Source organism: Tachypleus tridentatus, chromosome 4 (genome assembly GCF_004210375.1).
Source record: "Tachypleus tridentatus isolate NWPU-2018 chromosome 4, ASM421037v1, whole genome shotgun sequence".
Lineage (NCBI taxonomy): Eukaryota > Metazoa > Arthropoda > Merostomata > Xiphosura > Limulidae > Tachypleus > Tachypleus tridentatus.
In genome coordinates, this window is record NC_134828.1 from 108,793,045 (window position 1) to 108,805,373 (window position 12,329).

Consider the following 12,329-nt stretch of genomic DNA (forward strand, 5'->3'; position numbering starts at 1 on the left):
CTTCGCACCAAGATTTCTTTTAGGGTTTTTTTTTATTCAGTCTGTGAGAAATAATGGGTAGATCTTACAGAGGTTAATATTAGTAGGAGGCTTATCTCTTTTGTAAGGTCAGACATGACTTATTCGTTAGCATACTCAAACTGTGCTTTTGATCATTCATGTTATGCAAATCATTTCTGCATTTTAAATCGTAAATATGTTACAAGAGTGATTGTTAAATTCCACTATTCAGTTAAAGTAGTCCATTAGTTTTGGTTTTCAGATGCCTTCATTCATGTATATCAGTTCAAAATTATTGCAAATGTAGTTTGTCTGTATTTTTGTGAAAGAATTTATGAAACAAACAAACACAAATGAAGGATGTAGTTTTTAGAGTAGGATTGTGGGATACTGCTTCAAAACTATTGTTTATTTTGAAACTGTGACATCATTGTGATTTATGTTATTTTATTCTTGTATGGAAATTCTTTCTGCAGATTCAGTAGTCATAGGGCTCATAATATTTAATTTTATGGTTAACTAGTAGTTTTGGTAAAAGTCTTCAGCTCTAATCAGTGTGTATTGTATGAATATTAAAAAAAAAATTATTTGTGCACTTTTGTCGTTTGTGTTTCCTCTGTTATCCATATTTGACCATTATTCTCCGAATAATATTTCCACAACATCTCCTATTATGCATATACATAACTTTTTATTGGACAATGGTGTAAGTAAGCATCACACTAACAGATTTCAGAACTCAAACAGCTCGTATGATTATTGCAGTATAATTCCTGATGAAGTGAATTGTCACAAACTTACCACCGGAAATTTTAATGACTAGCAAAGATTGTACATGGCATGTTATGTCAGAATCGAATTACTAACTAGAAATAACTGCACTGATTCTTAATTATCTTCTCCAAACCTCGCATTTTTAATCTACCAATGAATTTGCTAGAAAGCTTGTTAGTTTACAATATCAAATATCTAAATTACAACACTGCCCCCTTTGAGGATTGTGAAGATATGGAACAACCTATATAAAACAAAATAAAACAGTGCACTGAATTTTCTATTTACCAAGTATTTTATGTTTTTTTTTAGACCTATGGCATAAGATGCGATGGTATATTATCTCTTCTTGTTACTGAGAGTACTGGGTAGGTGATCGAGTAAATCCACGGGAAGCTACATTTTAGGTAATCCTATGAAACTAGTCTAAACAGGGTCTCTGGATTCTTCTTTAAGCAAATTCTCTGGAAATTCAATTCGTCCTTGTTTTACCACCGTATATCTAAAGACAATTATAGTGTATGACCTTTCAGTTGATTCATATAGCCTTCTGAATTCAGTAAACTAATCAGAAAAGGAACAGTTGTAATCATTCATGATGACTAGAAACCAGTTGTCCCCCGCTGGTACAGCGGTAAGTTCACGGATTTACAACGCTAAAATCAGGGGTTCGATGGCCCTCGGTGGACTCAGCAGGTGGTAGCCTGATGTGACTTTGCTATAAGAAAACACAACACACGGAAACCACTTGAAGTAAAAATGTATTCTAGAGACGGTTGGTTAAAGTCGAGTAAGTGTGAGAGAATAGATTGCGCTTATTGAGTCTTTTATACTAGTGAATTTATTTTTATATTGATTCTAGTTAATTTAACGTTGATACAGTATAGGAATCGTGGAAGAATAGACTAATTTGTTTTTGTTTATATAAATTTAACTTGGCCTTATTTTCATGCAATAGCGTAAAGACGTTTGCCTAACAAAACAACAACATTGAATTATATTTAAAAATAGAAGGCCATTTAAATGCATTATTTAATTAAATGTCTAGTAAAAATTAAAATATTTGACATCAATTTTAATGTACGAGTAATTTGTTTGTATTATAAGACGCCTTAAATTTCAAACGATTGTTTATTTATACTCAAGATAACGGGAGACGGTGATTTGTGCAATCTTGTAGGTGAACGCCGTGTTTTGACGTCACCGGCAAACGGATTGTAGGCACGTCCGGAAGAATTCGGCTACTTTATGATTTTAGTGTAATAAACGTGTTTACAAGATCAAATACTTGTTCGAAGTATTAAACAAGTATCCTATATGTGGATTATGTAATACTAAAGCAATTTACTCTATTAATAATATTATTAATAAAGTTGATAAGCAAAAGTAACTAAGTTTTAACCGTACTAAAGCAGATCAGAACTCGAACTGAGTAAGTATTCGATATAGTTTACATAAACTACAGTATGATTTTTATCAAACATGCTAAATTGTAAAGCAGTCTAACATACAAAAATAATTAAGAAATATTATACAACAAGTAAGCTATCATTATGAAATAAAAGCCAATCAAATTATAGTATAGGTAATTAAAATTAAACACGAGTGAGCAGTTAGCGTTAGTTTATAAGCAATTTAAAATTAACTAGCTATGTAAATTTATATTTTCCAACCGAGAGCGATAACTGTATTGCCTAAATCAGCCTTAACATCCTAAACATTCATTTTTAAATTTATTATTTCTCTTATTGTTACCAGTATCAAGTTTTTTTTTATTACTGTTTGTGTTAATATTTGTTCATAATTTAAATTGCATTTACGTTAACAGTAACATTTAATTTTGTTTAACATAATGTTTTGAGACAACGTAAGGCATGTTGGTCCGTTTCGGCTATTCCATCCTCTAAAAAAAAATAAAATAATCAGAAAAAATTAAAGAAATATTAAAGCCAGCCATTATCATTCATACATTTATTAACCTTTTTCTTAAATTCACTTAAATGTCTGCTCGACATGGTCAGGCAGTTAGGGCACTTGTAATCTGAAGACATAGCAGGTTCAAATTCCCTTCCTGCTAAACATGCCTGCCTTTTCACTTTGGGGGCATTATAATATGATGATGAAAGAGTTGACAGTGAATGGTAGTGAATAGCTGCGTTACCTCTTTCACTACTAAATTAGGGACGGCTAGTGCAGATAGCTCTCGTATAGGTTTTTGGAAAATTCAAACCAAATCACTTAAAGTTACTGCCTGTAACATCAAGATCCAGAGGCAATCCATCCAAAAGGCCAACAATCCTGTTAGAAAAATGAAACTATCTTAGCTGAAGATGACTCCTACTCTGCCAAAATTTATATGTTCTCTAGTCCTACTATTCTCTCTGTTAAATATGAAAAAGTGATACATTAACACTGTCTGTTTCCTTTAGAAACTTAAGCACCTCAAGCAGACCCCACCCCAACTCTTCTGTTTTTAAGATAAAACAATGTGAGGGATTTAAACCTCTTCTTGTATGACAACCTCTTTATTCCCAGGTACCATTGTAGTAACCCTTTCCAATGATCCAATGTCTTCCCTTAAGTTAGGAGCCATACACTGAACACAGCATTTCAAATAGTGACCTGTACAATGAAAGTATAACCTCTTTTGACTTGTATTCAGTATTTATGTAGATACAAGTTAAAATTCTGTTTGCCAAATCACTAGTAACAACACGTTGGTTGAATGGCTTTGGAGGCTGATTGACTGTTATGTCAAGATTCTTTTCTTTGGTGATACTATTATGGTTATTCCCATCTATATTATATTTAAAATTATGGTAATCCACATGCATTATTTTACATTTATTATCATTAAAACTCATCTGCCATTTATTTGCCCAACTCACTGAATGATCTGAATCTTTTATAAACCAGTAACATCTACCAAAACTTTAGTATTACTTGCAAATTTAAGTAATGCATTGTTTATTCTTTCACTGTATCACTGATTTAAATCAAAAATAGAAAAGGCCTTAAGGCTTGGCCCTGAGAACATTAAATCAAGAAGTAAAGCAAAACAACTACTACTTTTTCACTGTGACCTTTCAACTTGATTGCTGCTGGACATAGGTTGGTAAGCCTTTTAAAATTTTGCACATGTAGGGTATGGAACAAATTTTTGTTAGGTTTTATATATACAGTTGAATAACCAAAAACTCATAAATAACTACACTGATACCTTAGAATTATACTATAATTTATTAACCTTAATAACCAAGATGCATTTAGAGTTGATTAAATATGAAACTTTAAGCAGGCTTTAAACATAATTTACCTCCTTGAAATCTTAGTTTGAAAGAACGTAGTAGCCTTTTGACAGATTAAATTATTTGAGAAAACCACTTGGAAGACATTCTGAGATGTTGATAGTATATTCACGTCATATGTTGAAGTAAGTTTATATAAGGGGCTGTTTTCAAAAGTGTAAAGAGGTGAACAGGGCCATTGTGTTTGATTCAGTACATATGCTGTATCTGAGTGAAATAAACAGGTATGCAGTTCTTATTTTATATTCTAGCTTGTCAATGTTAGTAATTTGAGTTCCTACTTTAAAAATAGAGGTTTAGTATTCTGACATCACAAACATCTAAATAGTACTGCATTCAACATCCTATGTGACTCACTAAAATTTATATTTTGGTGTGTTCTTTTAATATTTACTTTAAAAAAAATTAACTCGTATATAATGTCAAAGTTTGAATTATAATCTATAATTTGATTCCAAATATACTAACATAAAGAAATAAAATAATAGTTTAATAACATTTTGAATGCAAATCAACAAACATGATGACTTGGCCTTTGACCCATGACCCATTCAGAAATGATTAAGCTCAGTGTTATTCTGCTACAAAATGATGTTTCATGATCTTTTTGTTTAGATCTATGGTAGACATTACGGTGAACAGTGTTTCATGTCTTCATTTTACTTATTATGTGTTTTCCTAAACAATTTGCAAAGTTTGTTCTTCAGACTACAAAATAAGAGAGAGATATTTTTAATATATTTCTTTGTGACTTCACTGATGCCTGCTAGCCTGTTCCAGTGTGGTTCCTATATTAATATTTATTGGTTTGGGCATCAGACTAAAGTGCAGAAGAATTACAAGTGTGATTGGATTACTTATCCGTGGGCGATTTTTGTTTCAGTAATGGAGTGAAAAGATTTTATTTACAGTTTGTTAAACAATGTAAACATTTAAAACCCAAATATACTTTTTGTTGTTTGTTTTTTTTAATTATTTTTTATTAAATATTTTTAAGATTATGAACTGATATGTGGCTTGTATAATGTATGATTTTCAATTTATCTAAATGTTTTGGGTAAGTACACTTGTGTATGTATATACATATCTTATATATATACAGAGAGAGAGTTTTGATGCTTTGGTAAGCAGAAGATTTATTTCTGTATGGCATACTGTATTCTTTTATATATATATTCATTGTTATATTATATTGACCCTCCAGTTATGCCAAGCTAACATTACATAACTTGCTCTGACTATATTATGTTTTTTAACAAAGAACTTTTTCATACTTCACCATTCCAGTATTTTGATTATTTCCAAACAGGACTTTTGGATGGTTTTATGATTGAATAAACTTGAAACTAATATGAAATACCACTGGCGTCTCAGGTAGGGTGCATGCATAATGCTGTAAATTAATATGATTCTTTAATTTGTTTTAATTTGTCTAAGAATTTTCATAGATAAATAACAAACAGTACAATAATTATTCTTACATTTGTAAATATATTACATTATCTCTCTCTCACAAGGTACATTTAAAACAGGTCAAAATTTCATCATATTAAGTATTTTGTTTTGAAGTAACTTGTTTCTAAACATTTTCTGATTGCAAATAACTTGCACTTTGTAACAGACTTTATGGATCAGTTTTTATTTTGTCAACAAACAGTACAATTCATTCTGGTAACTGGCATTCAGAACATTTCATTATACACCTTGATGACGAGAAACCTGAAATACATTATACACCTTGATGACGAGAAACCTGAGATACAGTATACACCTTGGTGACGAGAAACCTGAGATACATTATACACCTTGGTGACGAGAAACCTGAGATACATTATACACCTTGGTGACGAGAAACCTGAGATACATTATACACCTTGGTGACGAGAAACCTGAGATACATTATACACCTTGGTGACGAGAAACTTGAGATACATTATACACCTTGGTGACGAGAAACCTGAGATACATTATACACCTTGGTGAGAAACCTGAGATACATTATACACCTTGGTGACGAGAAACCTGAGATACATTATACACCTTGGTGACGAGAAACCTGAGATACATTATACACCTTGGTGACGAGAAACCTGAGATACATTATACACCTTGGTGACGAGAAACCTGAGATACATTATACACCTTGGTGACGAGAAACCTGAGATACATTATACACCTTGTATAATTCCACATTATTGTTTTGAACACTTCTTGTGACTTTGCAATGTTTGTTTTCTTAAGTCATGCTCTATGTACCAATGTTTGTTTTCTTAAGTCATGCTCTATGCACCAATGTTTGTTTTCTTAAGTCATGCTCTATGCACCAATGTGTTTGTTTTCTTAAGTCATGCTGTATGCACTTAGATATTTCCATATTCAGACCAGTTTTATTTACTCACAATAATACCTTTTGCAAATTAAATATTTACTGAAGTGTTATAGAAATTAAGTTTTAAACTGTATGCTTTATTATAGACACAAAGACTTAACCATTGATTGTAAGACTTGTGCAACAAGAACTCTTCTAATATTCATTAATAAAGTTACACATGTTTCAGTCGAATGAGCAGTTTCTATAATGCATTGTGGTTTTTTGATTGGCTGGATCCAGGTCATTTTGGTCCAGAAAATGCACCATTTTGTTTTATTGAATAAAACATTTACTGTCGATCCATACCCCAAACTTCATACCAGGATAAGGTTTTACTGTTTAAAAAGTATCACTCAGGTTCCTAAACTTTGAGCACTATAACAAAATCATTTTTCTCAGAAATATCTTTACATATTTTTACTAAATATTTCTATATCCTGTTGCTTTTTGTTTATTGTTACATTCATAATAGCAAATTATGATTGTAATATCTGAGTTTGTCTTGAACAAGGCTGTAATATTAGTAGCTGCACAGTGTTACATTTTTTCAGTTAGCTGTAACCACACACACACACACTCACACACAAAGTGGGGGGGTAGATAATCTGTACTTTAGGATCGTGGGTGAATTAACTCCCATTATTCAATCAGACCAGAGCAGGAATCTGTTGGCTAGAGACAAGTAACTCAGATTTATAGCAGCAACCCAGTTTAATGCAATATATTATTTTGTTAAGTGTCAGTTTAATGTCTCTGTACTTAGGATGCACCTGGTACACTACTAGATGTTTAGAAGTTGCAATTTATTTGTTCTTCTTTTCTAGAATGTCTTATGGAGTTGCATTACCTCAGTTTCAGTAAGATTTAACAAGGTATCCATGCCTCTTTCAAGGTCACATGGTACACATGAAGTTTCAGAATTTACATATATCCTGTTGAAATGAAAACTTAAATGAGACAAAGTTTGATGTATGGTTTATTAAAATACACTACTAATAATTTTATTTGATTAAATTTTGAATTAAACTGCAAAGGTCTCAATGTGTGCTTGAACCCTTATCTGCATATGTAGGGTTAATACCTAAACATTATTAAAAGAGAAATATGTATGTTATTGAAGTAACAAGTCTTTAATATGATATCCATCAAGAATAATTAGTTTCCTTCCTTCCCATTTTTATGCAGAAAAACGTGGGTAGTGTAAGTTTTTCACAATGTTGACAGTTAGCAGTAGGTCCTGCTAATTAACTGTTATACCTCCAAGTTTTTCAGCCTAATTGATTAGGTCATGATACACGAAAACAATCATCTGATAAAAATTAGTGTTTCTCTGACTGTTTATTTTTAATTAATCTAACTACTTAAGAATAATTAGCTGAATATGACCAGATAATGAACCAAATGATTGATTATCAAATTCCATTAATTATCTAGCTCTGTTAAATATGCAGAAATTAGTAATTGAGAAATTGGATATAATTATTTTCTGAAACTGTTTAAATTTAATGATGGTTAATGTAATATAGTACTTCATTCTTTATGGAATATTTGGAAGTATTATTATTGAAAGGTTAATTCTCCTGTAGTAAATAAATGTATATTGTATTAGTCCTGAAAACAATGCTGGAGTGTACTGTGTGATGTTGCTACCAGGAGCTGTTCTTGCAGGATATTTGCAGTGTTTAGACTCTGTCAGTGGTAAGTCAGTGTGTTAAGATATGGTGAAAATTTAAATTTCACATTTTTATGTGATGTATGATTCAAATATTGAAGCAAAGTCCAAGAAACTATAGAAACAAATACCTTTTAGTACTAAACTTGTAATTTTGCTCTTCATTCATGTAACATAATGTTTATTTGAATTATATCCTAAAATCTTAACTTCTAAATGTGTTTTACATGTGATAATTGTGATAATACATCCTTTTCAAAGTTTGTTACAGTTCCTTGTAATTACTCACATAATTCTTAAAGTTGGTCACTGTCCAGTATAAACTTTTAGAATTATTTGACATGTTTTCTATCACAATAAATTATTTAAATACACTGAATCTAAGTTATGTGTGCTTTATAATAAATTCAATAAATTATTAAGTAGTCTTGGTTTCTAAAGCCCAACAAAATTGTTTCCAAATGTTCATTACAGAAGTGTTGATGACCAAACTGTCTATAAATTGTTTCCAAATGTTCACACTACAGAAGTGTTGGTGACCAAACTGTTTGTAAATTGTTTCCAAATGTTCACACAACAGAAGTGTTGATGACCAAACTGTCTAAAATTGTTTCCAAATGTTCACACTACAGAAGTGTTGATGACCAAACTGTCTGTAAATTGTTTCCAAATGTTCACCCAACACAAGTGTTGATGACCAAACTTTCTATAAATTGTTTCCAAATGTTCATTACAGAAGTGTTGATGACCAAACTGCCTATAAATTGTTTCCAAATGTTCACACAATAGAAGTGTTGATGACCAAACTGTCTATAAATTGTTTCCAAATGTTCACACAACAGAAGTGTTGATGAGCTAACAGAAGTGTCTATAAATTCTTTACACTGATGATCTGATGAATTTTTATTTTTTCTTGTGGTCTGTTTAAGCTATATTGTTGTGGAATATTTTAAGAGATATTTCAGAAGTTTAACAGTAATTATTTGTATCAATTCAATTTCATCTTGGATAATTTAACAATTGTTTTTTCATTTTAGGATGCATTCATGCGATACTTAGGGTGAATAAAAGTAGTCCAGAAAGGTTATAATACATGTTGGGTTTAACACTTATTTCTATCACTGTTTGAAAGCTTTTGTTTACAATTTATATATTTTTTTATTTAAACCTTTTAAAGAATATATTTTTCATTTTCTTCATCAGTAACTGTAGTACATGTTTTAACTTCATTATGATGAGAGTCTTGTAAGATGTTTTTCCTTGGAACCAATGCAGTGTATACAATGTAGTTCAAAAGGGCTGTAGCAGTAAGCCAGCTAACTTGCACACCAGGTAATTAATCAGTGTAAAATGTGGGACAGTATCACTTAGTTGACAGTGAATTTATCGTCATTATCCAACCTGTAGTACTATTTGATGTTGGCGGAAACTGTGCAGTGTTTATTATTAGATCCAATTTTGTTGTTTCTTGTAGTTTTACATACATTCACATTAAGAAACCTTTAATAATAATATACAAGTGCTTTTATACTGGGAGATTGATTTTAGGTTTTGTGTTTTTACAAGGTTCTCATACTATTTGGAACAGTTCTGATGTACAGTTGAAACTTGTAACTTTTACTTAAATACCTGTTACTTTAACATGTGGTTTGTTTGTAATATAGGAACAATATTAAACTGTCATAAGTACTTGTATATCACAAACAGCTGCTGTATGGAAACCAGTTCTAGTCAGTTTGTCCAATCTAGTCTTTCAGAAACAAGTATTTGGTTTAATAACATGTCACAATTTCAAAGAGAGGATTAGAAAAAATGTCTGATTTTAATGAAGCTAAAAATTATTGAGTGAAAATTAAATGTCTAGATTTTAATGTATTTATATACTGAGCTTGGATAATTGTGAGGCTTACCAGTTTAATACTTTAATTTAACACCAGTGTCTGTATATACATAGAAGGGTGTGTAATTCAGTCTTTAATATTCCAGATCCTAATAGGTTTGGAGAAACTAATGTTTTTTGTGAGCTCTGAAAATAATTATTTTAAGCAAACTCTATTTGTATTTTTATATATGACCTAGAATAAAGCCATCATAAGATAAATGTTATGGAATTATTCTCATGAAAAATTCACAAGAGATGAAATAACTTAGTTTTGGAAATTAATATTATTATGGTGCATGATAAAATTTGAATGAAGTCTTCAAGATATTCTGCTGAACAAAACTGAAGAATGTGAAAATATTTTTAACACTTATGTTTTATGTTGCCAGTTTAACAAAACAATTTATAAAATTTGTTTTTAATATCCACTGTAACAGAAGCTATTTCTTTAGTGTAAAGTTCTTGTTTACAATAGAAGAAAGCCAACTGTTCACAGATATTTATTACAATTAATAGCAACAGTCTGGCATCTCCTGTGAGTTCTATTAACTGTTTTTCATTAACATGTAAAAAATTGGTTCGATTTCTTGCTTTTTTTTTTTTTTCTTTCCCGAATTTTAAGAATTATCGAATATAAATGCACTTACTTACAGGGGCTAAAAGAGTTAATAGTTTTGTTATGCTATGGTAGTTATTTGTCAGTCAAATGGTTGTTGTGGTTTAATGTATTTATTACAAAATATGTTTTTAATAGAACTGTATGCAATAGCATGTTTCCTGTGTGGCTTTCTACTGCATCAAGTACTATTACTTTATTGTCTGATCAACTTAATGACATTCCGTTACCTTCTGTCATGTTACTCCTTCCACCATTAACTGAAAGTATGCTGCTGTGTGTCGTCTCAAAACTAGGTGAGAAGATTTTGTGAACGAGATTAGATACAGTAATTTGTTTAGTTACCTGAGTAGACATAGGTATGGGGTCGTTCCGTTGGATCAAATTTTCGAGATTGATGTCATACAAAAGTATTGATACTCACAGTATGGTCGAGTGCAAGCTGATCTCTGTGTAAAGAATACAAATAACTCTGTCAGTAATAGAGTTTGCATATTATATGTATGTGATCTCTACCTCTCAAAACCATGTCTACAATGTTTTTCAATATCTTCTATCAGGAACTGTTGCTGAATTAGCAACTAGATTAAATGAAGAGTTGATTACTCTGACATCAAACATATAACACTGTAAAAGGTCTGACATTACATGCACTTTGACCCCCACCCATTCAAATGAGGTTAACATCTCATTTTTGTTTTAATAAAAAAATTGTGAGTATGCACAAAACAGTAATGGAATTTTTTTGTTTCCTGGTATTTTGAGAAATATCTATATAATAGCTACAGCTATCTTGGTAATTCATCTTAACCACACATAATCCTAAAATGTTATCAAATTACTGTCTACTTATTACTTGTAATGAAACAAAATAAATAATTTTCTAACAATCCATTCCTTTGTAGAAAGGAGTGTCTTTCTGAATTTACGTAACTAATGTTTTAATGATGGTAGTATTAAAATCAGTGTAAGAGAAACTATCATTCATACATCAGAATAAGCAAAATACACATTAGGTATTCTAATACAACATGAAGAAATCAAATTTAATTTGTACAGTAGAAGTAGTTAATGGAGCTATTGAATATCTTATGCAAGTTTTTTGTGTATTTTTTGCTACATTGATCATTTCTGCAAATTTAGGGATCAAGAAAGCTATTTGTAAAGTAACAGTTGATCAGCTGATGTTTCTGTTTGTATCTTGGGGCAACTTAAAATATTTAATTGTTCGTGGTTTTCATTGTAGTGATTTTATTAAATTTTTGTTCAACTGGCAGTAAACATTCAACTCTGAGAATCAATGTTAAACTTTTTACACATCTAAATACACACACATGTATTCTTAAAACAGGTTGTGTTCCTAAGGTTTAAGAAATGATGATTAAATAGTTGAAATAAATGTCTATCCATTTTAAAACAACACTTAAGATGTTGTTAAAAACACTTCATAGTAGTTGAAGGGTTAAAACTGTGTGTAGTTAGAGATACTGTATACAAATATATGGTTGTGATTACACTTAACATTGATCTAATGTATTGGTATATATGGTTGTGATTACACTTAACGTTGATCTAATGTATTGGTTTATATGGTTGTGATTACACTTAACGTTGATCTAATGTATTGGTTTATATGGTTGTGATTACACTTAACATTGATCTAATGTATTGGTTTATATGGTTGTGATTACACTTAACGTTGATCT

General features: G+C 30.7%; 1 protein-coding gene across 8 annotated transcripts in view; it reads left to right on the forward strand.

Moving 5' to 3' along the window:
* The first annotated feature begins 1,899 nt into the window (after positions 1-1,899).
* LOC143249869 (dolichol kinase-like) overlaps positions 1,900-12,329 on the forward strand; it is a 30,287-nt gene continuing 19,857 nt past the window's right edge. For 3 of the 8 annotated variants that reach the window (XM_076500446.1, XM_076500443.1, XM_076500442.1), the window contains exons 1-4: positions 1,933-2,206; positions 5,392-5,456; positions 8,063-8,151; positions 10,762-10,919. In XM_076500446.1, the coding sequence (XP_076356561.1) occupies positions 10,778-10,919 (142 nt within the window). In that variant the 5' untranslated portion in view covers positions 1,933-2,206; positions 5,392-5,456; positions 8,063-8,151; positions 10,762-10,777. Of the gene's footprint in view, positions 2,207-5,369; positions 5,457-8,062; positions 8,152-10,761; positions 10,920-12,329 lie in introns of all 8 variants that reach the window. The other 5 variants (XM_076500450.1, XM_076500444.1, XM_076500448.1 and 2 more) reach the window with 5 other exon arrangements.